Source organism: Coturnix japonica, chromosome 24 (assembly GCF_054131305.1).
Source record: "Coturnix japonica strain WE chromosome 24, WE-NBRP24, whole genome shotgun sequence".
In the NCBI taxonomy this organism is placed as follows: Eukaryota; Metazoa; Chordata; class Aves; order Galliformes; family Phasianidae; genus Coturnix; species Coturnix japonica.
The window spans coordinates 7,437,609-7,464,737 of NC_140686.1; the positions used below are offsets into that span (position 1 = coordinate 7,437,609).

The window sequence follows — 27,129 nt, forward strand, 5'->3', positions numbered from 1 at the left end:
CCTGTATCAAGGCTGTCTCTTAGCCTGAAGCAATAGAGAACCAGAATAAAAGGCAGCCGAGATTCCAGCTTTTCCATCCTCTTCTCTTGCCTCTTTGTTGGGAAGCAGGTAAGTGTGAAGCCCTCTGTTGTACTCTTGAAAAGTGAGATTTTGATTCAATAGAAAAGTTAACAGATAGTGATAGTAAGTAGTGGTAGTGGAGATCATAGAAGGGATAATGTCTGCGGAGCGTATTCACAACTCAGATTACATGGCTTCAGATTCATATTGTCAATGAGAGCCTCCCTGGGCCACACTGTTCTGTGTAGGGCCCTGGCATAATGAAGGGATGAGGCACCCTGTCACAGCTTTCACGTCCATCCATAGTAGTTGCCTTGGTTCCTTTGTGAGATGCTACCCAGGCCATCTGTCACATATCCTTGTGATTTACTTCCTTGTATTTCTCTCTCCCAGGTGTACCACCAGCCCTGAGACATGTCCTGCTACACCCAGTGTGTGCCATGCCGGCCCTGTGGCCCAACTCCTCTGGCCAGCAGCTGCAATGAGCCCTGTGTCAGGCAGTGCCAGAACTCCAATGTTGTCGTTGAGCCCTCTCCTGTGGTGGTGACCCTGCCCGGACCCATCCTCAGCTCCTTCCCACAGAACACCGTCGTGGGATCCTCCACCTCCGCTGCTGTTGGCAGCATCCTCAGTTCTGAGGGTGTGCCCATCACCTCGGGGGGCTTTGACTTGTCTGGCTTCGGCAGCCGCTACTGTGGCAGAAGGTACCCGCCCTGCTAAATTCGCTGGCCGTGGTTCTGGAGAAATTCGTCCTTATACCCTGAACGTGGTGCTCTATCAAGAAGGAATCTTGTAGTCACTGCTTACAGAATACCTGACCATCCTCATCTACTCTAAGATATGCTGAGTGGAAGGGGTAACCCTGGGATTTCTGACAACGTGCTTCATGTCTCACCTTCCATTCCTCATTTCACCTTCCTAACACTTTCTCCACTTTTTCTCCAATCCTTTTGTCCTATGATCCCCTGAGATTTGAGGTTCCTCAGAACTAGTCCATAATCTTCTAGATAATAAGTCACATTCCCTGCATGAACTCAAACAAGGGATCGTGTGAATCCTGTTCTGCAGAGCCTCTGCTCAAAGAGATCTCATTTTCCTTTTGAAACATTCATTAAAGATTTCTGCATCTTAGTTTGAGTCTTTGATATTATTTCCCTCCCTGTGTGGCCTCCAGATCTGCCCAGAGAGAATGGCTTTACTCCTGGTGGGTACAGGATGAATGTTTATGTAGATCCTTCTCCATTCCCATTAGAATGAGAGGGGGTGACAGACTGCAGGGGCCGTGTCTATAGCATTGTCACTTGCAGATGAAGAAAATAATACTGGCAATGTCAGAGGAAGCAGCATTTGGCCTTTGACTATAATGTTTATGCCTACAACTACCAACACAGATTCTACAGAGAGAACACAACCTCGGCAGTGCTCACGGGAAATGTGTGGAAGGCCATGGCAACAAGCAACCCTGCAGGCTCTTAGGAACAGGGCTCCTCCTGCTCTCGTATGTCCTGCACTGGGGAAGGACAAGAGAGTAGGAGAAGGAATAGAACGGTGTGGATGTCTCTCTGATGCCAAACACAGCTTGACAGTTTTCCGTCCTGCCCACCTCAAACGTAACTCTGTCTGACTGACATTGGCTCCAGGCAATGTCAGCTATGGGGGCGGTGTTCATTATCTCGAGAAGACAGGGAGGTGCGCCCTGGTCTGGATGAAGTTTGACGGCTCTTACAGGCAGCGCCCCCTGCGGGTCCAGACGGCACTGTGCCCCCACCACGCCCAAAGCGGTTCATGCCCGGCCGCAGACCCGTCTCTTCTCCCCGTGCAAACAACGCGCAGTAATACACCGCCGCGTCCCCGAGCCTGGGCCGGGCGAGCCAGAGGGCGCTGGAGCGGCGGTCTTCCGACACCGACAGCAGCCCCTCCGGGTCCGGCACCTCTTTGGAGCCTTTAAGAGTGCTGACGAGGAATGCGGGGCCTTTGCCCGGGAGCTGCCGGTACCAGTGGATGTACTCGTAGGTCTGTATGTTGTGGTGTGAGCAGGTGATGTTGATGCCGTTGCCCTCGGTGGTCTCTGCCGACGGCTCCTGCTGCACCTGAGCTCTGCTCACAGCCACTGCAGAGAAGAAAAGAAGCAGTAAACTCAGAAAATCCATTTACTCCTACAGACATTTCATGCAGGATAAGAGAGTGTCACACGAGGACGAAAAGATGCCGGACGGACAGTAAAGGAGCCCGGCCTCAGGGCCAGGCAGCCCTCCGTCCCGCCGCGCCAGCGGCAGTTTCACGCACTCAGGAGCACTGAGACCAGCCCCGCCGCCCAGCACTGCCGCATCCCGCCGCTCCGCCGCCGGCTCCGCTCTACCACCGCCAGCTCCGGCTGTGCCCCGCCCGCGAAGCCTCCTCCCCGCCGCCGCTGCCAGCTCCGCCCCGGGGCTGTCTTTCGGATGGCATCTACAGGGATCTGCTCTCAACACGTCGTTGAGAAAGGGTTGAATGGAGTACATTTGGAATGGAGTAATTCCCTTAGTTCCCCTTCTGAGTCCTTCTGAATGTTTTTGATTCATTTTTTTTTTTTTTTGTCCTAGCTATGACTTCTGTCCCTCCAACGTCATGACTCCTGAGACATGACATAGAGCTGCATTACAATGACAGCACCCTATCAAACACCCTTGGATGCATCCCACATAATCTCAAGGGCTCAAGTATGTCCAACTGGTTAAGTTCTCCATTTGGTTTTTCTTTTTTTTCTTTATACGAAGTGCTTCTTCACTTCGTTGAGTTCTGTGAATGAAACTCAGGGGCGTTGTTGGTCTGTCTAAAAGAACTATCATGAAAATGGTGGAAAATTAAGCCATCATTTTATAACACATTTACTTCACACTATTTCTGGCATTTTGTGATCCAATGGAAATACAGCCTCCTTAGCTTCCTTTTTGCTGCCACAGTGGACGTAAAGATACTTTTCTCACTATTCTTCCCAGGCAAGTTTTCATGTCAGGCAGGCCAGTGGTGTTCTTGCCTGTATCTCTGCATGGGCAGCAATGTCTCAGGGTTGCTCACAGCTCTACTTCCCCTTTTCAAATTGAGAAATCTCCAGAATTCCTGATGTCCAGCCATATTGCTAATCCAGCATTTGTTGGGGTGGTTAAAGCCACCACTGTTTGGAAGACTCACATGCAAGAGTTGTAAGGGATTTTACACTAATATGCAGACAAGTCCTTCTGCTGCACTGGAGTTGCCATTCCTTAGCAAGGAAATCGAACAGCTAAGACTTCAGCAAATTGCAGAATCCACCATGAATGGGAAGTGTCTCTTTTAAGACTCACACACCTTTTCTTCTTCCTACAGTCATAATGCTCCAGTATAGCTTCTTCTGAGGAGCCCCCTCAATTGTTCTAATATTTTCTCTGAGGGTCAAGAGGGCTGTGTCGCTTCTGAATCTTCACGTGTGCAACTAAATCTAGAGCATTTTCCTTCTTCCAGTATATCACCATCTTCCAGCCTCAATCATCCTGACTACCTTAATCTATGGTGTGTTTACCATGGCCAACACATGCTGTGCCTTCCTTTCATTGTGTTGTTTAGTCTCTGGTCTTAGACTGGGGACACCCTTGAAGTGCAGCTGAGCAACTGAGTAGCACAGACTCACAGAACCTGAAGGGTTCTAGATGTGCTGGCTGACACTGGGCTAAACAAGAGTCAACATTGTGCCCTGGCAGCCAAGAGGTCCAAAAGAATTTTTGTATGTACTAAGCACTACATAGCCAACTGATCAAAAAAGTTTATGCACTCACCTTTGTTTGTCTTGGTGTGCTCACCTGGAATGTATTTTCCAGTTCTGGGCTCCAAAACATAGCAAGTTTGTTAAGGTGTTTAAATCGGCCAGAGGAGGGCAGCAGAGCTGATAGGGTGGCTGGAAGGCATATCCTTTGAGGAGAGTTTGAGGACATTTGTGTCGTAAAGCTTTGAGGTGGCCTCATCACTCCCTACAACGTCCCGAAGAGTGAAAGCAGAGAGGGAGGTGCCAGACTCTTCTCCCTGTTATCTGGTGACAGGACATGTGAGGGAATGGCAGACACTAGTGATACTGTAAATGTGCAGAAGTGGCAGACAGTAGTGATACTGTAAATCAGTCAATCATGAAACTCACATCGATCAAACCAGAGTGCTAGAAGCCAGGCATTCCTTATTTTCTGTGCTGGATGCGTGGGGGATAAGCTCCACGTATCATGTGTATGTTGCACAAAAAATCCTCAGCTTAGATTCTTTGCTTATGTTATATATGCAAACATTTTCCTGTACAGTACATAGGTATTCCATACTTCCCATTAACGTTGGGTTCTGCACCATCATACATGTTCAGACATTTTGTGGTGGTGATCCTACAGCCCTCTGGATGAAGTCACTATTTTTCCTTCCTGTGCTCACTGCTTGAACCCCATTTTCACTAATGCTCGGTGTGCTCTTTGTCTTGATCACACAAGAACTGCATTCACAATATTTGCTGAATCAAAGTAGAACTTCCCTTATCGACTTAATTCAAGGTGTTAGGTATGTCACTATAATCTACTTGGTACAAAAGCTCAGATTCTTCCTGTTTTGTAAACAAACTCCAGGGCACTCATCAAGGAGTATTAGCAAGCCTAACAATATTGCAACAACCGGTGTCACAAAGAAAAAGAGGACTGAAGATACATATGTCTGCATTTTTGTGACTTTGCTGGGAAACACATCTGCCAGGTTTGCTCTGAGGTTGTTCAGCTTGAGACTGTGGGACATGTAAGTCACACAAACACTCACCTACTCAGGCACATGTGTGGAATCATGCAAACACCTATACCCAGAGGCACCTGCGTATATGTAGCAGAAAGTGTTTAGCTGTATCACTTCAATGGCCTACTAAGCATGCTGATATCATTAGCCTATGCTGGATTCTTTCAGCATGTGAACTGACTGCTTTGCCCACACTGACATATACTGCCTGGCAAAACTTGGGTCTTTCTTCCTTCCTCTCAGCAGATGCCTTCAGTGAGGAATGGGAGTGACATAAGTCCGGATGTGAAAAACAGCAGCACAGGAAACCAACACACAGCCCATATCATTAGCTGGGATGTTTTGCATTCATGAGGACCTTCTCAGAAAATAATCACTGCTGTAAGGGATGCCTCTGGAAATGGGGCAGCTTGGGTCCATTATAAAAGCCAGTCGAGCTCCTTGCTGCCTCATTCACTTCTCTTGCCTCCATCTTCTTGGGAATCAGGTGAGTGTTAAGCTCCTTGTTCTCTCCATTCTGCAGAAATGAGTTCTAAATGTAGTAGAACTCTCCGCTGCTATTAGCTCTGTTCCATGCCTGGCTCTGCTTATCCTGTGAGAGGGGAGTGGGGTGAACATACATCATGGGTGAGGCTGGGCCTGTAAGGAGGTGGCTTCTGGGCTAGGGCCTAGGCTGTAGCTGAACAGGACCCAGTGGCTTTTATTGTGCTCAGTCAGGATGAGACCAAGAATCCCTTGCACATCCCTGAGCTGACTTCAGCTCCCAGCACTGTATGTACATTGATTCCCTCTCAGCATGATGATAGGCTGTTCCTCATGCATTCTGATGTTCTGTTTCCTCCCTGTCCCTTCTGCCAGGTGTACCTCCATCCCTGAGACATGTCCTGCTGTGACCAGTGCCAGCCATGCAGGCCCTGTGGCCCAACCCCTCTGGCCAGCAGCTGCAATGAGCCCTGTGTCAGGCAGTGCCAGCCCTCCACCATTGTCATCCAGCCCTCTCCCGTGGTGGTGACCCTGCCCGGACCCATCCTCAGCTCCTTCCCACAGAACACCGCCGTGGGATCCTCCACCTCCGCTGCTGTTGGCAGCATCCTCAGCTCTGAGGGTGTGCCCATCTCCTCAGGGGGCCTTGACCTCTCTTGCATTTCCAACCGCTACTGTGGCAGAAGGTGCAACCCCTGCTAAAGGAGCTGAACACTGCTCCAGAAAAGGACGCCTATGGAGGCTGAACATGGCACTTGACTGAAGAACAAATTTTGTGGTGCTGCCTTGCATAATAGACTTGTACAGGACTACCTGGAGCCTCCATCAACATGGAGAACAACCACTGATTCCTTCTTCCACTTACTCTTCCTATCTAATATCATTTCTGTCTTTTTTTATTAGAGGTCTCTGTTAGTGTCCCCAAAATGAACCCTGAGTGACCTGCTCATCTCCCTAAAACTCTGGGCTCTGTGGCAATGCTGCCATAGGAAAGGGGAACAGCTTCTTGTCTGCTCCTGATGCTCTCTGCACACAGGGTCTCTGCTTGGGGTGACATCATTTCTCAGACTCATTAAACACCTTCTGCATCCCTCTGAGTTTCCTTTTGTGTTGGTGCTTTTTTTGTTTGTTTGTGTCTTTGTTTTGGTTTTCCCACCATCATAGAGATTACAAAAGGAGAATGTGAATCCTGGACTTTCTGAAAACACGGCTCATGTCACTTTATTCACCCACCTCATTCTCTCCATTTTCTCATTTTCTTTTTTCTTTTTTTGTTTTGTTTTGCTTTGTTTTGTTTTGTTTTGTTTTGTTTTTCCCCTCTATTTTCCTTATGAACCTCTGCTGGAAAAGAAGGCCCATGCACTGCATGAACTCAAACACAGGATAAGACAAATCCTATACAGTGGGGCCCCTGCTCTGAGTGATTTACTTTTCATCTTTGCTTAAAGACACTGGCATCTCACTTTGAGCTTTCTATGTTACCTCCCACCATGTATGTTCTCCAGAGCTGCCCGGGGAGAATGGCTTTGCTCTTGGTGGATATGAGTATTTGTTGTGACCTTTCCCATTCCCTGAAAAAGGGAGAATGTTATGTCACACTACAGAGGCTCCGATTTGGGCGGTGATCCTTGCCTCTGAAAGAGGTATTCTGGATATTGCAGAGTAAGAGGCAATCAGCCTTTCACTTGCACTATACCTGCATGTTCTGCAAATGGAGATCATAACCTCCAGGGTCTCCACATGAAAAATTATGAGTGTGTGGGAGGACATAGGCTCAGGCCATCCTGCAGGCTCTTGGGAAGGGAGGTCCTTTTGTTTTTATACATTCTGCACTGAGGAAGGAAAAGAAAGAAGATGGAACAGAACTGCATGAATGTCCCCCTGGTATAAAACACACCTCATGCAGTCAGTCCTGCTGTTGCATGGCTTGCAGACCTGCCCACCTCGGGTTCAACTGTGTCTGGTTGACACTGGCCTCAGTGAATCACTGCTGTGCGTACAGTGCTCATTTCTCTTGAGAACTCAGGGAGGTGCACCTTGGTCAGGATGGAGTTTGGTGCACATTAGGCAGTGTTCACTGCAGGCTCATATGGCACTGTGCCCCTGACCCATTTGCAGATGCACACGGGTGGCCCAGTGAGAGGAGCACAAAAGGTTATGCAACTTATCCATTGGACAACATGATGAGAAAGAGAATTGAAACCCAGCAGTCCAGCCCACATGCCATAGCATCCAATCATGTGAGCCCACTGGAGCAATTGGGATGGAGAAAAAGACAGGCAAATGTGTGTACAGGTTAGCCTCAGGCCAGCATCACTTGTTTGAGATGGATCCATCTCTGCACTTTGAGCTAAGTTCTATGCCATCACTGACTTATTCCTAGCCCACAAACCCATAGGCTTCTCAATCCCATGCTCAGAAGAAGCCTCCATGAGGCAGTGGGTGTGGAATAAGCCAGGAAGTGAAGAAACAGCATTAAGGGAAGCAGCCACACAGCTGATTACATTGTCTGTTTTCCATTCATAGCAAGCACCTTAGAAAACTGTCACTTCCACGAAGGCCACATCAGGGCCTGGGGCAGTGCAGGGTCACTATATAAAAGGCAGCCTGACTCCTTCACCCTCTAATCAACATCTCTCATCTATTTATTCCTGGAATCCACATGAGTCTGAAGCCCTTCTCCCATCCCCTCTCTTGTCCAGGTATGCACTTCTCTTCTCTTTTGAGCCAGTCATGGATACTCTTGGCCTTCTGGGATACAAGTGCACGCTGCTAGCTCATGTGAAGTTTTTCATCTACCAGGTTCCCCAAGTCCTACTTCACAGGGCTTCTCTCATGCCATCCTTCTCTCAGTCTGTACAGATATCTGGGGTTTCCCCAACACAAATGCAATATCTTGCACTCAGCATCGTTGAACCTCAGTGTGTTCATACTGGCTCATCCTTCAAGCTTGTGCAGGTCCCTTAGGATGGCATCCCCACTTCAGTTATATCAGCTGCACCACTGAGTTTCCTGTCATCCACAAACTTGCTGAGGATGCACTCGATCCCAATATCTATGTTGTTATTAAAAATTATTTGTAAAGCTTCACAGTGACATGAGCACTGGGATTGACATCACCCACAGTAGCAATGAGGAATTATCTGAAGAAACACAACGAGAAGTTCAAGGGATGTGATTTTCCCCCACTGTTCTTGTGTGAGCCCACAGGGAGTACAGAGTTCAGCTGTGCATCTCCAAGCATTAGAAAGACACTGACCTGTTGGAGTGATTCCAGAGAAGGGCCATGAATGTGATCAGAGAGTTGGAGAACTCCTGCTCTGAGTGACTTGATTTTGTTTATCCTAGAGAAGAGGAGGCTTTGGGGAGACTTTGGAGCTGTATTCCATTATGAGTGATAGAGAGGGATTCTTAATCAGTGATAGTAAGAACAGGACAACATGTACTGTCTTTCAAGTAAGACCAAGTAGAATTAGGTGAGATATTAGGAAGACGTTCTTTCCTATGAGGATGGTGAGGCACTGGAACAGGTTGCCCAGAGATGTTGTTGATTCCACATCCGGGAAAGTGTTCACGGCCAGGATGGATGGGACTGCAAGACATCTGAGTCACCTGTCTCACAAATGCAATCCTGCAGTACAAATCTTTGGACATTTCATAACAGAATTTCAAAGAATCCTTCATAAGAGAATGGGCAGGGCAAAAAATCTGGAAATGAATACGTAGCACCGAGGGAAATCAAAACACAGCCCACATAATGAGAAAGGGTGGCATATATTCAGGTTAGCTTGTCAGAAAATTATTGCCTGTAGCAAGGGTGTCTCAGGGCCTGCAGCAATAAAGGACCAGTATAAAAGACATCCCAGATTCCATCTCCCTTTTCCTCTTCGCTACCTCCATCTTGTTGGGAACCTGGTAAGTGCAAAGTCCTCCATCCATCTTACTCTTGAGAAGTGAGATTTTGCCTCAATAGAAATGTTACCAGATAGTATTGCTCTATCCTGTGGGAGAGCATAGAAGGGATAATGTCTGTGCAGAGTGTATTTGTGACACAGCTTACATGGCTATATATTTATATATTCAGAGAGAATCTCCATGGGTCACACTGCTCCATGTAGTGCTCTGTCACAAGGAAGAGATGTGAGCTTTTGTTACAGCCTCCACCTGCATCCTTAGTGGCTGCCTTGGCTGTTTTGTAAGAGGCTACTCAGGCTGTCCCTAACATATCCTTGTGATTTACTTCCTTGTATTTCTCTCTCCCAGGTGTACCTCCAGCCCTGAGACATGTCCTGCTACACCCAGTGTGTGCCATGCAGGCCCTGTGGCCCAACTCCTCTGGCCAGCAGCTGCAACGAGCCCTGTGTCAGGCAGTGTCAGAGTTCCAATGTTGTCTTTGAGACCTCTCCTGTGGTGGTGACCCTGCCTGGACCCATCCTCAGCTCCTTCCCACAGAACACCGTCGCGGGATCCTCCACCTCTGCTGCTGTTGGTAGCATTCTCAGTTCTGAGGGTGTGCCCATCACCTGGGGGGGCTTTGACTTGTCTGGCTTTGGCAGCCGCTACTGTGGCAGACGGTGCCCTCCCTGCTAAATTTGCTGGCCGTGGTTCTGGAGAAATTTGTCCATATACCCTGAACGTGGTGCTGTATCAAGAATGAATCTTCTAGTCCCTGCTTAAAGAATTCCTGACCATCCTCATCTACTCTGGGATATGCTGAGTGGAAGGGGAAATCCTGGGCTTTCTTATGACATGGCTCATGTCTCATTTTCTTTTTCTCTACTGACCCATTTCTCTCCATTTTCCTTTCCCCCCACCCATCCCACACACTCTGATCTTCTTGGTTTTTTTGTTTTTGTTTTTTTTTCCCCCCCCTCTCTGCTTCTGTGCATTATGAGAGTCCCGAGAATCATCCCGTACCTTTCCAAAAAGACAGGCACTAATCTTGTGTGTGCTCAAAGATGGGACTGAATTAGATCTGTTCTGTGAAACCTCTGCTCACTGTGATCTCGTTTTTCTCTGCAAACATTCGTTAAATATTTCTGCGTCTCATTTGAGCTTTTGAGTTTTCTTTCCACCATTTATGGCCTCTTGTCCTGCCCAGGGAGAATGGCTTTGCTCTTGGTGTATATTGTTTGAGTGATTTTGGAGACCCTTCTCCATTCCCAGAAGAATAGGAGGTTGTAACACACTGCACAGGATTTCACAGGGAATGATCTGAATTGCATGGGAGCACGGCTTTGTAGTCAGTGAGCATGAGTGTTTAAAGAAACTGTTCTCCATTCCCTGGAGAATGGGAGGTTGTGAAGCAGCGCACTGACTCTTCTCTTGAGCACTGTCCCTAGCAGTCCATAGAAGATATGCCTGTCTAAGATCATACTAGTGGCTACTTGCAGTATTTCTGCCTACAGCTGTCTACACAGGTCCAGCAGAGAGAGAACACAGCCTCTTCATTGCTAACAGGAAAAGCTGTAACTGTGTGGAAGGCCATAGGAACAATCAGCCCCACAGGCTTTTAGGAACAGGGCTCCTCCTGCTCTCATACGTACTGCTTTGGAGTAAGACAAGAGAGTAGGAGATGGAATAGAACTGCATGGATGTCTCTCTGATTTCAGACACAGTTTATGTTGACAGTTTTGCCGTCTTGCTCACCTCAAATGTCACTATTTGTGAATGACATTGGCCCCAGTCAGTGTCAGCTATGGGGGCGGTGTTCTTTTCTCTCGAGATCTCAGGGAGGTGCACTCTGGTCAGGATGGAGTTTGGCGGCCCTTACAAGCAGCGCCCCCGCGTGCACAGAAGGCACTGTATCCCCGTCACGCCCAAAGCGGTTCATGGCCGGCCGCAGCCCCGGCTTCGCTTCCCGTGTGCTCACGGCGCAATAATACTCCGCCGCGTCCCCTAGCCGGGGCCGGGCGAGCCACAGGGCGCTGGAGCGGCGGTCTGCCGACACCGACAGCCGCCCCGCCGGGTCCGGCACCTCCTTGGAGCCTTTAAAAGCGCTGACGATGAATGTGGGGCCTTTGCCCGGGAACTGACGGTACCAGTTAATGTTGTCGCTGCCCTGTATACTGGGGTGTGAGCAGGTGACGTTGATGCCGGTGCCCTCGTGGGTCTCTGCCGTCGGCTCCTGCTGCACCTGAGCTCTGCTCACGGCTACTGCCGAGAAGATAAGAAACAGCACAATCAGAAAATCCATTTGTGGCCGCGGCTCCATCCCCCAACAGCTCCCGCATTCCGGCCCGTCTGCAGCAGCCCCACTCACCCATAAGCACCGCGGCCAGTCCCACCAGCCCCGCCTCCCGGCACTGCCACATCCCTCCGCTCCTCCGTCTCTGCCGCGCAGCCTCTGTCAGCCCCGGCTCAAATCCACTCGAGGCGACCCCTCCCCGCTATCTCCGCCAGCTCCGCCCCGGGGCCGCCCCCTGAACTCGCATAATTCGGGGTGGCTCCCGGCTGAGAGAGTCTGCACAGTCTGACTAGTTTATTTCTGATGCTGAAGAAAGATGGTGTTCCCACCACCAGAAGGGAGTTGGGATGTATTTGCTGCCTCTAGACCTCTTCCTATTGTGTCTTACTAAATCCAACATTTAATTACACACTTTAGTGATGGACCTTTCTTTGGGGATCTGGAAAGTATCCTGCACTACTTCTGTTCCCATACTTTCATCCTTGGAGCAGAACAGAAGGATGCAAGTATGTCCAACTGGATTAAGTTCTCTATTTGGTTTTCTTTCTTTATAGGGAGTGCTTCTTCTCTTCCTTGAATTCTGTGAATAAAGCTCAGGACTGTTGTAGGTCAGTCTAAAAGAATTATCACGAAAATGGTGGAAAATGAAGCCATCATTTTATTACACGTTTGCTTCCCACTGTTTCTGACATTTTGTGATCCAATGGAAATACAGCCTCCTTAGCTTCCTTTTTGCTGCCACAGTGGACGTAAGGATACTTTTCTCACTATTCTTCCCAGGCAAGTTTTCATGTCAGGCAGGCCAATGGTGTTCTTGCCTGTATCTCTGCATGGGCAGCAATGTCTCAGGGTTGCTCACAGCTGGACTGCCCTTGCAGCCAAGAGGTCCAAATGAATTTTTGTATGTACGAAGCACTCCATAGCCTACTGATCAAAATGTTATTCACTCACCTTTGTTTGTCTTGGTGTGCTCACCTGGAACGTATTTTGCAATTCTGGGCTCCAAAACACAGCAAGTTTGTTGAGATGTTTAATGCGGCCAGAGGCGGGCAGCAGAGCTGATAGGGTGGCTGGAAGGCATATCCTTTGAGGAGAGTTTGAGGACATGTGTGTTGTAAAGCTTTGAAGTGGCCTCATTACTCTCTTCAACTTCTCGAAGAGTGAAAGCAGAGAGGGAGGTGCCAGTCTTTTCTCCCTGTTATCTGGTGACAGGACATGTGGGGGAATGGCACAAAACTGTACCAGGAGATGTTCAGGTCAGACAGTAGTGATACTGTAAATCAGTCAATCATGAAACTCACATCGATCAAACCAGAGTGCTAGAAGCCAGGCATTCCTTATTTTCTGTGCTGGATGCGTGGGGGATAAGCTCCACATATCATGTGTATGTTGCACAAAAAATCCTCAGCTTAGATTCTTTGCTTATGTTATATATGCAAACATTTTCCTGTACAGTACATAGGTATTCCATACTTCCCATTAACGTAGGGATCTGCACCATCATACATGTTCAGACATTTTGTGGTGGTGATCCTACAGCCCTCTGGATGAAGTCACTATTTTTCCTTCCTCTGCTCACTGCTTGAACCCCATTTTCACTAATGCTCGGTGTGCTCTTTGTCTTGATCACACAAGAACTGCATTCACAATATTTGCTGAATCAAAGTAGAACTTCCCTTATCGACTTAATTCAAGGTGTTAGGTATGTCACTATAATCTACTTGGTACAAAAGCTCAGATTCTTCCTGTTTTGTAAACAAACTCCGGGGTATTCATCAAGGAGTATTAGCAAGCCTAACAATATTGCAACAACCGGTGTCACAAAGAAAAAGAGGACTAAAGATACATACATCTGCATTTCTGTGACTTTGCTGGGAAACACATCTGCCAGGTTTGCTCTGAGGTTGTTCAGCTTGAGACTGTGGGACATGTAAGTCACACAAACACTCACCTACTCAGGCACGTGTGTGGAATCATGCAAACACCTATACCCAGAGGCACCTGCGTATATGTAGCAGAAAGTGTTTAGCTGTATCACTTCAATGGCCTACTAAGCATGCTGATATCATTAGCCTATGCTGGATTCTTTCAGCATGTGAACTGACTGCTTTGCCCACACTGACATATACTGCCTGGCAAAACTTGGGTCTTTCTTCCTTCCTCTCAGCAGATGCCTTCAGTGAGGAACGGGAGTGACATAAATCCGGATGTGAAAAACAGCAGCACAGGAAACCAACACACAGCCCATATCATTAGCTGGGATGTTTTGCATTCATGAGGACCTTCTCAGAAAATAATCACTGCTGTAAGGGATGCCTCTGGAAATGGGGCAGCTTGGGTCCATTATAAAAGCCAGTCGAGCTCCTTGCTGCCTCATTCACTTCTCTTGCCTCCATCTTCTTGGGAATCAGGTGAGTGTTAAGCTCCTTGTTCTCTCCATTCTGCAGAAATGAGTTCTAAATGTAGTAGAACTCTCAGCTGCTATTAGCTCTGTTCCATGCCTGGCTCTGCTTATCCTGTGAGAGGGAAGTGGGGTGAATGTACATCATGGGTGAGGCTGGGCCTGTAAGGAGGTGGCTTCTGGGCTAGGGCCTAGGCTGTAGCTGAACAGGACCCAGTGGCTTTTATTGTGCTCGGTCAGGATGAGACCAAGAATCCCTTGCACATCCCTGAGCTGACTTCAGCTCCCAGCACTGCATGTACATTGATTCCCTCTCAGCATGATGATAGGCTGTTCCTCATGCATTCTGATGTTCTGTTTCCTCCCTGTCCTTTCTGCCAGGTGTACCTCCATCCCTGAGACATGTCCTGCTGTGACCAGTGCCAGCCATGCAGGCCCTGTGGCCCAACCCCTCTGGCCAGCAGCTGCAATGAGCCCTGTGTCAGGCAGTGCCAGCCCTCCACCATTGTCATCCAGCCCTCTCCCGTGGTGGTGACCCTGCCCGGACCCATCCTCAGCTCCTTCCCACAGAACACTGCTGTGGGATCCTCCACCTCTGCTGCTGTTGGCAGCATCCTCAGCTCTGAGGGTGTGCCCATCTCCTCAGGGGGCCTTGACCTCTCCTGCATTTCCAACCGCTACTGTGGCAGAAGGTGCAACCCCTGCTAAAGGAGCTGAACACTGCTCCAGAAAAGGACGCCTATGGAGGCTGAACATGGCACTGGACTGAAGAACAAATTTTGTGGTGCTGCCTTGCATAATAGACTTGTACAGGACTACCTGGAGCCTCCATCAACATGGAGAACATCCACTGATTCTTTCTTCCACTTACTCTTCCTATCTAATATCATTTCTGTCTTTTTTTATTAGAGATCTCTGTTAGTGTCCCCAAAATGAACCCTGAGTGACCTGCTCATCTCCCTAAAACTCTGGGCTAGGAGACAGGGCTCTGTGGCAATGCTGCCATAGGAAAGGGGAACAGCTTCCTGTCTGCTCCTCATGCTCTCTGCACACAGGGTCTCTGCTTGGGGTGACATCATTTCTCAGACTCATTAAACACCTTCTGCATCCCTCTGAGTTTCCTTTTGTGTTGGTGCTTTTTTTGTTTGTTTGTGTCTTTGTTTTGGTTTTCCCACCATCATAGAGATTACAAAAGGAGAATGTGATGCCTTTGGTGAATCCTGGACTTTCTGAAAACATGGCTCATGTCACTTTATTCACCCACCTCATTCTCTCCATTTTCTCATTTTCTTTTTTTGTTTTGTTTTGCTTTGTTTTGTTTTGTTTTGTTTTGTTTTTCTCCTCTATTTTCCTTAGCAGCCTCTGCTGGAAAAGAAGGCCCATGCACTGCATGAACTCAAACACAGGATAAGACAAATCCTATACAGTGGAGCCCCTGCTCTGAGTGATTTACTTTTCATCTTTACTTAAAGACACTGGCATCTCACTTTGAGCTTTCTATGTTACCTCCCACCATGTATGTTCTCCAGAGCTGCCCGGGGAGAATGGCTTTGCTCTTGGTGGATATGAGTATTTGTTGTGACCTTTCTCCATTGAGTGAAAAAGGGTGGTTATGTCACACTACAGAGGCTCTGATTTGGGCGGTAATCCTTGCCTCTGAAAGAGGTATCCTGGATATTGCAGAGTAAGAGGCAATCAGCCTTTCACTTGCACTATACCTGCATGTCCTGCAAATGGAGATCATAACTTCCAGTGTCTCCACATGAATAACTATGAGTGTGTGGGAGGACATAGGCTCAGGCCATCCTGCAGGCTCTTGGGAAGGGAGGTCCTCTTGTTTTCATACATTCTGCATTGAGGAAGGAAAGGAAAGAAAATGGAACAGAACTGCATGAATGTCCCCCTGGTATAAAACACACCTCATGCAGTCAGTCCTGCTGTTGCATGGCTTGCAGACCTGCCCATCCCAGGCTCAACTGTGTCTGGTTGACACTGGCCTCAGTGAATCACTGCTGTGGGTACAGTGCTCTGCTTAAGAAGTCAGGGATGTGCACCTTGGTCAGGATGGAGTTCGGTGCACATTAGGCAGTGTTCACTGCAGGCTCAGATGTCACTGTGCCCCTGACCCATTTGCAGATGTACATGGATGGCCCAGTGAGAGGAACCCAAAAGGTTATGCAACTTATGCATTGGACAACATGATGAGAAAGAGAATTGAAACCCAGCAGTCCAGCCCACATGCCCTAGCATCCAATCATATGAGCCCACTGGTGCAATTGGGATGGAGAAAAAGAGAAAGACAGGCAAATGTGTGTACAGGTTAGCTTCAGGCCAGCATCACTTGTCTGAGATGGATCCATCTCAGCACTTTGAGCTAAGTTCTATGCCATCACTGACTTATTCCTAGCCCACAAACCCCTAGGCTTCTCAATCCCAGTGCTCAGAAGAAGCCTCCATGAGGCAGTGGGAGTGGAATAAGCCAGGAAGTGAAGAAACAGCATTAAGGGAAGCAGTCACACAGCTCATTACATTGTCTGTTTTCCATTCATAGCAAGCACCTTAGAAAACTGTCACTTCCCTGAAGGCCACATCAGGGCCTGGGGCAGTGCAGGGTCACTATAAAAGGCAGCCTGATTCCTTCACCCTCTAATCAACATCTCTCATCTATTTATTCCTGGAATCCATGTGATTCTGAAGCCCTTTTCCCACATGCTATTCGGATCTTGCCTGAGTGGGACTTGGCTGTAATGGATTTTCCACAAAGAAACAGCAGCTTTGTTGCATCTCATTTTTCTTTTGAGATCATTTCTAGATGAAAGCAACATTTTGCTTCTTTGTACCATTTTGAAGGAATACAAACATCTTCCTTTGGAGGAAATGAAGTGGCCTTTGGAGTCCAAGAGTGTCCTGGACTGTTTAATGTGGAGAAGACTAAGAAGAGATCTTATCAGTGCTAATAAATATATGTAGTGTGGGTGTCAAGGTAATGGGGCCTGGATGTTTATAGTGGTATCCAGGGACAGGTTAAGTGGGAACAGGCACAAACTCATACACAGGAATCTCCATCCAAACATGAGAAAGGACTTCTTTACTTTGAGTGTGAAAGAACAAAGCACTGGAACAAGCTGCCCAAAGAGGTTTTGGAATCTCTTTCTCTGGGCATATTCAGAACCTGAAACCTGTAGACCTGAAGACCTGAAATGCTTCCCTGGGGGATTTTCTGGCAACTCTCTGAGGGTCAGTCCTTGTTTTCTGGGGATAAGTTGAGGGCATGAGAGGGGATTTTCACTCCCTTGGAGTGATGGTGAGATGTGGATTTTATAGATGGTGTGCTCGGTGGAGAAGCAATGGGTGGGATGGCTTTACATTAGGGGTAGTGTCAACCCTGGCTTCTATGACAACATGGCCAGTGTCTACTATTATTCTCTTCCACTCTTGTTCTCACTTTTCTTTACATTTTTTTTTTTTTTTTTTTTCCCTCACTCACTCAAGGAACTCTTTTAGATACACCTACACTCTCTGCCTAAAGAGATCTGCTACATGCCTCTCTCCAGTTTTGTGCCTGGTAGAAGGATGCCCTGTAGAAACTCCTCTGTTCATAGCATGTGTCCTGTCTTCTCCTGCTACATCCCACACTAGAGGCTTTCACTTTGTTGCATTCCTGAGTGTTTCTCCATGTGACCTTAACAACTGCACAGAGATGGCCTTAGGAGAAAACCATTACTTTCATGGGAATTAGATAAGGGCACTCTATCACTCCTGTAGGCATGGGAGAGTGGGACACATTGAACAGATTCATCTTTCAAGCACTGTTACTTAAAGCTGATGAAGACATATTTAGATACACCATAAGGAAAAACCATCATTCCTCACCTTGCTGGGTCATGTGATAGGAAATATCCTACTGCAGGACACATTTGTATCAGCAAGGATGGGTTTGTTAAAAATGTGAATGTCAAAGACAGCCTTAGCTTCAGTGACCGTGAAATCGTAGAATCCTGAAAATCCATTTGTTGAAGGGGATGTCAGATTTCATCTAGTTTCAAATACTATGTTGAGGGCAGGGGTGACAAATGCTAAATCAGGCACGGGAACAAGCTACCAGGGCTCCATCCAAACTAGACTTAGAACATCTCCAGGGGTAGGGCACCCACAGATGCTCTCGGTTATCAGTTCCAGCACTTCACCACCCACTCAGTGAAAGGGTATATATGAGGCTGTAGATCTGGGTGCAGTATTCCAGATGGGGCTGACCATCACCTTCCTTGTCCAGATAGGCACTTCTCTTTTGAGCCAGTCATGGACCTACTTCACAGGGCTTCTCTCAAGCCATCCTTCTCTCAGTCTGTACAGATATCTGGGGTTTCCCCAACACTAATGCAATATCTTGCACTCAGCATCGTTGAACCTCAGTGTGTTCATAAGGGCTCATCCTTCAAGCTTGTGCAGGTCCCTTAGGATGGCATCCCCACTTCAGTTATATCAGCTACACCACTGAGTTTCCTGTCATCCACAAACTTGCTGAGGATGCACTCGATCTCAATATCTATGTTGTTATTAAAAATTATTTGTAAAGCTTCACAGTGACATGGGCACAGGGATTGACATCACCCACAGTAGCAATGAGAAAATATCTGAAGAAACACAACGAGAAGTTCAAGGGATATGAACTTCCCCCACTGTTCTTGTGAGAAGCCACATGTAGTACAGCCACATGTAGTTCATCTGTGCATCTCCAAGCATAAGAAAGACACTGACCTGTTGGAGTGATTCCAGAGAAGGGCCATGAATGTGATCAGAGAGTTGGAGAACTCCTGCTCTGAGTGACTTGTTGTTGTCACAACAAGTGACAAATTGAAGAGGAGGCTCTGGGGAGACTTTGGAGCAGACTCCTCTGGCCAGCAGCTGCAATGAGCCGTGTGTCAGGCAGTGCCAGAGTTCCAATGTTGTCATTGAGCCCTCTCCCGTGGTGGTGACCCTGCCTGGACCCATCCTCAGCTCCTTCCCACAGAACACCGTCGTGGGATCCTCCACCTCCGCTGCTGTTGACAGCATCCTCAGTTTTGAGGGAGTGCCCATCACCTCGGGGGGCTTTCATTTGTCTGGCATTGGCAGCCGCTACTGTGGCAGAAGGTGCTCGCCCTGCTAAATTTGCTGGGTGTGTTTCTGGATAAATTTGTCCATATACCCTGAACGTGGTGCTGTATCAAGAATGAATCATCTAGTCCCTGCTTACAGAATACCTGACCATCCTCATCTACTCTGGGATATGCTGAGTGGAAGGGGAAATCCTGGGCTTTCTTAAGACATGGCTCATGTCTCATTTTCTTTTTCTCTACCGACCCATTTCTCTCCATTTTCCTTTCCCACCACCCATCCCACACACTCTGAACTTTTTTTTCTTTTTTTCCCCCCCTCTCTGCTTCTGTGCATTATTAGAGTCCCGAGAATCATCCCGTACCTTTCCAAAAAGACAGGCACTAATCTTGCGTGTGCTCAAAGATGGGCCTGAATTAATTCTGTTCTGTGAAACCTCTGCTCACTGTGATCTCGTTTTTCTCTGCAAACATTCGTTAAATATTTCTGCATCTCATTTGAGCTTTTGAGTTTTCTTTCCACCATTTATGGCCTCTTGTCCTGCCCAGGGAGAATGGCTTTGCTCTTGGTGTATATTGTTTGAGTGATTTTGGAGACCCTTCTCCATTCCCAGAAGAATAGGAGGTTGTAACACACTGCACAGGATTTCACAGGGAATGATCTGAATTGCATGGGAGCACGGCTTTGTAGTCAGTGAGCATGAGTGTTTAAAGAAACAGTTCTCCATTCCCTGGAGAATGGGAGGTTATGAAGCAGCACACTGACTCTTCTCTTGAGCACTGTCCCTAGCAGTCCATAGAAGTTATGCCTGTCTAAGATCATACTAGTGGCTACTTGCAGTATTTCTGCCTACAACTGTCTACACAGGTCCAGCAGAGAGAGAACACAGCCTCTTCATTGCTATCAGGAAAAGCTGTAACTGTGTGGAAGGCCATAGGAACAATCAGCCCCACAGGCTTTTAGGAACAGGGCTCCTCCTGCTCTCATACGTACTGCTTTGGAGTAAGACAAGAGAGTAGGAGATGGAATAGAACTGTGTGGATGTCTCTCTGATTTCAGACACAGTTTTTGTTGACAGTTTTGCCGTCCTGCTCACCTCAAATGTCACTATTTGTGACTGACATTGGCCCCAGTCAGTGTCAGCTATGGGGGCGGTGCTCATTTCTCTCGAGATCTCAGGGAGGTGCACTCTGGTCAGGATGGAGTTTGGCGGCCCTGACAGGCAGCGCCCTTGCGTGCAGGGAAGGCACTGTGCCCCCGTCACGCCCAAAGAGATTCATGCTTGCCCGCAGCCCCGGCTTCGTTTTCCGTGGGTTCACAGCACAGAAATACACCGCCGCGTCCCCGAGCCGGGGCTGGGAGAGCTAGAGGACGCTGGAGCAGCGGTCTTCCGACACACTTTAATTACACACTTTAGTGATGGACCTTTCTTTGGGGATCTGGAAAGTATCCTGCACTACTTCTGTTCCCATACTCTCATCCTTGGAGCAGAACAGAAGGATGCAAAAGTGGACAGCAGAATTTTCCTGAGAGCAGTTTGAGATAGGGTAAGAATCAGGAGCTGGGCCACTTCTTACTAGAAGGGCAATGGAGACCCTAAGGAGCTACCCAACGTGACATCAATTGCCTTTGCAGGACTCTTCCAGCACAAGAGCTGAATCTTAGGTCCAAATGCATGTGTATTGCCCAAAAATGCTTGAGCGTCTCTTCCAGCCACTTCTAAGATGCCTTCTGCAAGGACTAAACATAGCATAAAGCCAGAAATAAAATTGAACAGCATAGAAAAATATCACGGGGTCTATACTGGCAATGTTTTGCATTCAAGTGGAGCTTCTCAGAAAATATTATTGCTGTCTTTTCTTTTCAGAGATCTCTCTTGGTAACCCTCAAAATCATCCACAAGTTACCTGCTTACCTCGCTATAATTTTTGGCCAGGAAATGAGAGCCCTGTGGCAACGCTGCTGTAGGAGTGTTTTTTGTCTGTTCCTGTCGCACTCCACACTTGGTGTCCACTCTTGGAGTGATTTTATTTCCTTCTTCAGACTCATAAAGCATTTGCTGCATCCTTGAGTGTGTCCTTCCCTGCGTGTGTGGAAGAAGAGTGGGTGCTACTAAATCCAGCAACGGTGGTAAAAGCTAACTGGACATAGCAGCGGTTATTTTTAGATGCTAAAAACAAGTACATGTAATGTAGCCAAACGAAAGGTTAAATCTGGCAACTGCCAAAACGTTGTGTCTAGGCAAGTTCCTTAAGGGAAATGTTTTCATATTATAACAAGTGTGTTTTTCTCCTTGTGGTGTGATGTAAATTGATCCTGGAATTCCCCCGCACTCCCCAGGCTCCTGCAACAAGATACTCTGCACTTCAGCCAAGCCTCAGTAGTATGGAAGGGCAGCTGCTGGGAGTCTCAGGTGAGGTTGAATTTGGCGGATAATGGCAGGGCTGGATTTGAATGCTGTTGAATGGGATGGTGCCACAATCACAGCACTCTTCAGCACAGTGTCTTGCTTGGCCCAGTTGCCCCACGATAAGAAAATCCAGAGGTTCCCTGTGTCTTGACTTCCTTGCTGTTTTCCAACTCGAAAAATGCAGTCACACCTTCAGCAAGGCCACTCCTTTTTATTGTTTTTTTTTTTTTGTAAAAAAACCAACAGTGTTCACAGATAACCTTGTAAACTGTCACAGGCAGGGAATCAGGGAATCATAGCATACCCTGAGGTAGAATAGGCAAACAGACAAAAGTCAGTGACTCCATCATCTTTCTCCACACAGGCTTAAGAAAATGTAAACCAAAATCCTCTTGAGTCCTGCCTCCTTTGTAACACATTGTCTTGTGTCTGTTTCAAGAAATCTACTAAAAAATGGGAATACTGGTGTGATGAAAGCACAAGTGGAGAATGCCTTCTGGTGAGTGAAAGGAGAGGGAGCAAGGAGAACTATGAATATGATGCAGGTGTCAGAAACAACTATAAAAAGAGAGCAGCTTGGACAATAAGGAAGGAGCCATGAAATTCCTCTCCCAGAGGCCAGGGTAAGAACAGTCCCAGTACCACAGGACAAGTGCACATTGATATTACTGCTGTATTTCAGTATAGTGTTGTTATGGTTTTGTAATTTGGTTGGTGTTGGTATTCCACATCAGAACACCATGCCGAATAATGGGAGTAAAGGGGATAAGTTTTTTTTTTTCTGTGGACTGCCTTAAATGGGCATGTGGGGAGCAGCACTGGAGGGGAAGTCGGGAAGAGGATGGGGTTTCTGGCCCGGCTCTCTGCGAGGAGACAGCGCAGTCGGAGCTTCCCACCTTCCACAGCTCATCGGTGACATTGGGGACATGGCATTCTCTTTGTTGAAACTCTCTTGTTGTTGTTTAGTGTTATTAGGTTATTAAACTGCCGTTCATTCTCAGATCACTTTTTCCTATTTCATTTTTTTTTGACCCAATCGTAATATCCCTTCCCTTCCCCTGTCCCGATATGCACGTGGCCGGGCCGGGCCGCTCCGTGCCATGCTGCACCGCGCTGCTAGAGAAGGGAGGCACTTTTGTTCCTGCTCCCCTGGGTTTGTCCCCACTGTCCCGGAGTGAGCTCTAGAGGGAACTCAGTGACAAGTGCGTATGTCAACCAAGGGCAACACTGAGAAAACTAGACATTCAGTGATACTTAGATGACTGCTTTTCACCTGGAAACAGAAGTGTTTCTTCTGTTGACACGGAAATTCTCCACTTTTGGGAACAATACTATACCAGATCTCAAGAACATGAACTAAGGAAGATATACACTGGGATCCTTTGTTGCCTTTAACTTCCCACAGTGAAGTGAAAGGCAACAAAGGTGAGGCCATTCCCATCAAGATTTGGAGACACATGGAAAAGGAAATGAAAACAAGACCACATGTAAACTGGTGTGGTCTGTTTAAGCCTAGAAGATTCTATTTGGTCACCTATGTCCTGCTGTCCTTTGCCATAGTTCTAAGATTTGCAGTGTCACTGCTGTTTTGTTGAAGCCATTATCCTGAGACCAAGTGTCACTATATCCCTCCTCCTGGTCTCTCTAGGTATTCCCTTCTCTCCCAGTCGCTGCATCCTCTGACAAACGGCCCTCTGAATATAAGGATTACTTCATCTCAAAGGACCCAGCAGATTCCCATGGGAACTTCTTTCCACCTGGGTCAGGAGATGGGATGACCTTATGGAAGCAGGTGGGTGCTGGGAGATGCTAGGGGGCACCAGGGAAAGACTAGATTTGGCTGCAGGCACTAATCAGTTAAACCCAAACATTGCAGACTTCTCTAGATTCATTCAGATTTTGAGGTATTCAGGCTGTGCCAGCATATGATGCCAGCGCACAGAGGGAACACTGTAGGTGTTGTGACCTGCTGGACTTGTGCACGGGGTCAGACTAATTCTGCAGAAGCACATATCATGTGTGCATACACATAAACACACGCGTGCCTGCACACAGGTGTTACATCAATGTCCTGGGAAAAAAAAAAATAAAAAAAAAAATAAAAAAAAAATTCAAGCAATGCAGGCACAGAAACAGAAGCTCATGCACACTTCAGGTACAAGTGTGCACTCAACACCAATGCACATGGCTGGTAGGCTCATGCTGAATAAATGGGAAGCTGACTGAGGAGACACTGGGGGCCTCTCTGGCAGGGCAAGGCTGCAGTGCTCTGAGCAGGACAGGGCTCCAGATGAGATGACAGCACAGTTTGTAGATGTGCATTGACAGGCCATTGAGTGGAGCCCAAGGAAATCACACAGTTTCTCCTTAGGTCAGTGGGTTGAGGAAGAGAACTGAAACCTAGCAGTTCAAGCCACTTGCCTTGGTATCCAAACTCATGAGACCATTAGATCAAGTTGGGATAGAGAAAAAGAGGATGAAAAGGCAAATGTGCATGCATGGTAGCCCCAGCCAGCATCACTTGCCTGAGCTTGATCCATCTCAGCACTTGAGCTGAGTTCTCTTCCATCATTGACTCATTCCTGTCCCAGAAGTACCGGGGCCTCTCAATTTCAGCACTCAGAAGAAGCCTCCATGAGGGAATGGGTGTGGCATACGCCAGGAAATGAACAAGCAGCATTAGGGGAAGCAGCCACACAGCTCATGTCATTGTCTGTTTCTCATTCATCACAAGCACCTTAGAAAACTGTCACATCCATAAAGGCTATGCCTGGGCCTGGGGCAGTGCAGGGTCTACATTCTTTAATGTAGCCTGATTCCTTCACCCTCTAATCAACGTCTCTCACCTCTTTCTTCTGGGTAGCCACATGAGTCTGAAGCCCTTCTCCCACATGCTTTCTGATCATGACTGGATTGGGCTTGGCTGGGGTGGATTTTCCACTAAGAGAAAGACAGCAGCCCTGTTGCATCTGGCCAGCCATTTTATATAATCACTGGATAAAGTGAAGTGCATCTTTTGCTCCCCTGTGTAGTTTTACAGGGTGACAAACAGCTTCCTTTTGATGAAAGGTGCACTTCAAAGAGTCCTTCATTAGAGAATGGGCAGGGCAGATACCTGGAAATGAATAGGAAGCAGCACAGGAAATCAAATCAGAGCCCATATGATGAGAAGGGATGGCTTGTATTCCAGGTTAGCATTTCAGAAAATTAGTGCCTGTATCAAGGTTGTCTCTTAGCCTGAAGCAATACAGAACCTGTATAAAAGGCAGCCGAGATTCCAGCTTTTCCATCCTCTTCTCTTGTCTCTTTGTTGGGAAGCAGGTAAGTGTGAAGCCCTCTGTTATACTCTTGAAAAGTGAGATTTTGATTCAATAGAAAAGTTATCAGATAGTGATAGTAAGTAGTGGTAGTGGAGACCATAGAAGGGATAATGTCTGTGCAGAGTGTATTCGCGACTGAGATTACATGGCTTCAGATTCATATTGTCAATGAGAGCCTCCCTGGGCCACACTGTTCTTTGTAGGGCCCTGGCATAATGAAGGGATGTGGCACCCTGTCACAGCTTTCACGTCCATCCATAGTAGCTGCCTTGGTTCCTTTGTGAGAGGCTACCCAGGCCGTCTGTCACATATCCTTGTGATTTACTTCCTTGTATTTCTCTCTCCCAGGTGTACCACCAGCCCTGAGACATGTCCTGCTACACCCAGTGTGTGCCATGCCGGCCCTGTGGCCCAACTCCTCTGGCCAGCAGCTGCAATGAGCCCTGTGTCAGGCAGTGCCAGAACTCCAATGTTGTCGTTGAGCCCTCTCCTGTGGTGGTGACCCTGCCCGGACCCATCCTCAGCTCCTTCCCACAGAACACCGTCGTGGGATCCTCCACCTCCGCTGCTGTTGGCAGCATCCTCAGTTCTGAGGGTGTGCCCATCACCTCGGGGGGCTTTGACTTGTCTGGCTTCGGCAGCCGCTACTGTGGCAGAAGGTACCCGCCCTGCTAAATTCGCTGGCCGTGGTTCTGGAGAAATTCGTCCTTATACCCTGAACGTGGTGCTCTATCAAGAAGGAATCTTGTAGTCACTGCTTACAGAATACCTGACCATCCTCATCTACTCTAAGATATGCTGAGTGGAAGGGGTAACCCTGGGATTTCTGACAACGTGATTCATGTCTCACCTTCCATTCCTCATTTCACCTACCTATCTCTGTCTGCACTTTCTCTCTAATAGTTTTTACCTATGATCCCCTGAGATGTGTGGTTCCTCAGAACCTATCCACACTCTACTAGAAAATAAGGCACATTCCCTGCATTAACTCAAACAAGGGATCGTGTGAAACCTGTGCTGCAGAGCCTCTGCTCAAAGAGATCTCATTTTCCTTTTGAAATGTTCATTAAAGATTTCTGCATCTTAGTTTGAGTCTTTGATATTATTTCCCTCCCTGTGTGGCCTCTAGAGCTGCCAGAGAGAATGGCTTTACTCCTGGTGGGTACAGGATGAATGTTTATGTAGATCCTTCTCCATTCCCATTAGAATGAGAGGGTGACAGACTGTAGAGACTGTGTCTTCATCATTTTCCCTTGCAGATGAAGAAAATAATACTAGCAATGTCAGAGGAAGCAGCATTTGGCCTTTGACTATAATGTTTGTGCCTACAACTACCAACACAGATCCTGCAGAGAGAACACAACCTCTGCAGTGCTCACGGGAAATGTTCTGACTGTGTGGAAGGCCATGGCAACAGGCAACCCTGCAGGCTCTTAGGAACAGGGCTCCTCCTGCTCTCGTATGTCCTGCACTGGGGAAGGACAAGAGAGTAGGAGATGGAATAGAACGGTGTGGATGTCTCTCTGATGCCAAGCACAGCTTGACAGTTTTCCGTCCTGCCCACCTCAAACGTAACTCTGTCTGACTGACATTGGCTCCAGGCAATGTCAGCTATGGGTGTACTGCTCTTTTCTCTCGAGAAGGCAGGGAGGTGCGCCCTGGTCTGGATGAAGTTTGACGGCCCTTACAGGCAGCGCCCTCTGCGGGCCCAGACGGCACTGTGCACCCACCACGCCCAAAGCGGTTCATGCCCGGCCGCAGCCCCATCTCTCCTCCCCGTGCAAACAACGCGCAGTAATACACCGCCGCGTCCCCGAGCCTGGGCCGGGCGAGCCAGAGGGCGCTGGAGCGGCGGTCTTCCGACACCGACAGCAGCCCCTCCGGGTCCGGCACCTCTTTGGAGCCTTTAAGAGTGCTGACGAGGAATGCGGGGCCTTTGCCCGGTAGCTGCCGGTACCAGTGGATGTACTCGTAGGTCTGTATGTTGTGGTGTGAACAGGTGATGTTGATGCCGTTGCCCTCGCTGGTCTCTGCCGACAGCTCCTGCTGCACCTGAGCTCTGCTCACAGCCACTGCAGAGAAGAAAAGAAGCAGTAAACTCAGAAAATCCGTTTTCTCCTACTGACATTTCATGAAGGAAGAGAGAGTGTCACACGAGGACGAAAAGATGCCGGACGGACAGTAAAGGAGCCCGGCCTCAGGGCCAGGCAGCCCTCCGTCCCGCCGCGCCAGCGGCAGTTTCACGCACTCAGGAGCACTGAGACCAGCCCCGCCAGCCCCGCCGCCCAGCACTGCCGCATCCCGCCGCTCCGCCGCCGGCTCCGCTCTACCACCGCCAGCTCCGGCTGTGCCCCGCCCGCGAAGCCTCCTCCCCGCCGCCGCTGCCAGCTCCGCCCCGGGT

General features: G+C 48.1%; 3 protein-coding genes, 3 pseudogenes and 2 gene segments (V, D, J or C); 5 read left to right on the forward strand and 3 right to left on the reverse strand.

Moving 5' to 3' along the window:
- The first annotated feature begins 245 nt into the window (after nt 1-245).
- Nucleotides 246-1,185, forward strand: LOC107324975 (feather keratin Cos1-1/Cos1-3/Cos2-1-like). The gene has a single exon (XM_015885415.3). It carries the CDS (start codon nt 475-477, stop codon nt 778-780), a length of 306 nt encoding a protein of 101 aa, XP_015740901.1. The 5' UTR covers nt 246-474; the 3' UTR covers nt 781-1,185.
- A 347-nt stretch (nt 1,186-1,532) lies between these two features.
- LOC146757228 (T cell receptor alpha variable 4 pseudogene) lies at nt 1,533-2,427 on the reverse strand (annotated as a pseudogene). Its single transcript, XR_014937091.1, has 3 exons — nt 2,347-2,427; nt 1,787-2,170; nt 1,533-1,570 (listed from the first exon to the last, which is right to left on the reverse strand). The product of XR_014937091.1 is annotated as a T cell receptor alpha variable 4 pseudogene (transcript).
- Nucleotides 2,428-4,935: 2,508 nt separating this feature from the next.
- LOC146757229 (feather keratin Cos1-2 pseudogene) lies at nt 4,936-6,410 on the forward strand (annotated as a pseudogene). The gene is made up of 2 exons (XR_014937132.1): nt 4,936-5,317; nt 5,689-6,410. The product of XR_014937132.1 is annotated as a feather keratin Cos1-2 pseudogene (transcript).
- Nucleotides 6,411-9,579: 3,169 nt separating this feature from the next.
- LOC146757230 (feather keratin Cos1-1/Cos1-3/Cos2-1-like) lies at nt 9,580-9,976 on the forward strand. Its single transcript, XM_085523736.1, has one exon. It carries the CDS (start codon nt 9,598-9,600, stop codon nt 9,901-9,903), a length of 306 nt encoding a protein of 101 aa, XP_085379862.1. The 5' UTR covers nt 9,580-9,597; the 3' UTR covers nt 9,904-9,976.
- A 783-nt stretch (nt 9,977-10,759) lies between these two features.
- LOC146757231 (T cell receptor alpha variable 4-like) lies at nt 10,760-11,770 on the reverse strand. The segment is given in 2 exon segments: nt 10,760-11,466; nt 11,576-11,770. Coding segments are annotated over 2 exon segments (477 nt in total).
- A 1,997-nt stretch (nt 11,771-13,767) lies between these two features.
- LOC146757232 (feather keratin Cos1-2 pseudogene) lies at nt 13,768-15,017 on the forward strand (annotated as a pseudogene). The gene is made up of 2 exons (XR_014937133.1): nt 13,768-13,911; nt 14,283-15,017. The product of XR_014937133.1 is annotated as a feather keratin Cos1-2 pseudogene (transcript).
- Nucleotides 15,018-24,320: 9,303 nt separating this feature from the next.
- LOC146757233 (feather keratin Cos1-1/Cos1-3/Cos2-1-like) lies at nt 24,321-25,603 on the forward strand. The gene has a single exon (XM_085523690.1). The coding sequence runs from the start codon at nt 25,098-25,100 to the stop codon at nt 25,401-25,403; it is 306 nt and encodes a 101-aa protein (XP_085379816.1). The 5' UTR covers nt 24,321-25,097; the 3' UTR covers nt 25,404-25,603.
- Nucleotides 25,604-26,296: 693 nt separating this feature from the next.
- Nucleotides 26,297-27,047, reverse strand: LOC116654440 (T cell receptor alpha variable 4-like). The segment is given in 2 exon segments: nt 26,297-26,800; nt 26,977-27,047. Coding segments are annotated over 2 exon segments (513 nt in total).
- Between the last annotated feature and the right edge of the window lie 82 nt (nt 27,048-27,129).

Bases quoted from the DNA above. Each gene is read 5' to 3' on its own strand.
- LOC107324975 (XM_015885415.3), top strand. From the start codon at position 475: ATGTCCTGCTACACCCAGTGTGTGCCATGCCGGCCCTGTGGCCCAACT.
- LOC146757233 (XM_085523690.1), top strand. From the start codon at position 25,098: ATGTCCTGCTACACCCAGTGTGTGCCATGCCGGCCCTGTGGCCCAACT.
- LOC146757230 (XM_085523736.1), top strand. From the start codon at position 9,598: ATGTCCTGCTACACCCAGTGTGTGCCATGCAGGCCCTGTGGCCCAACT.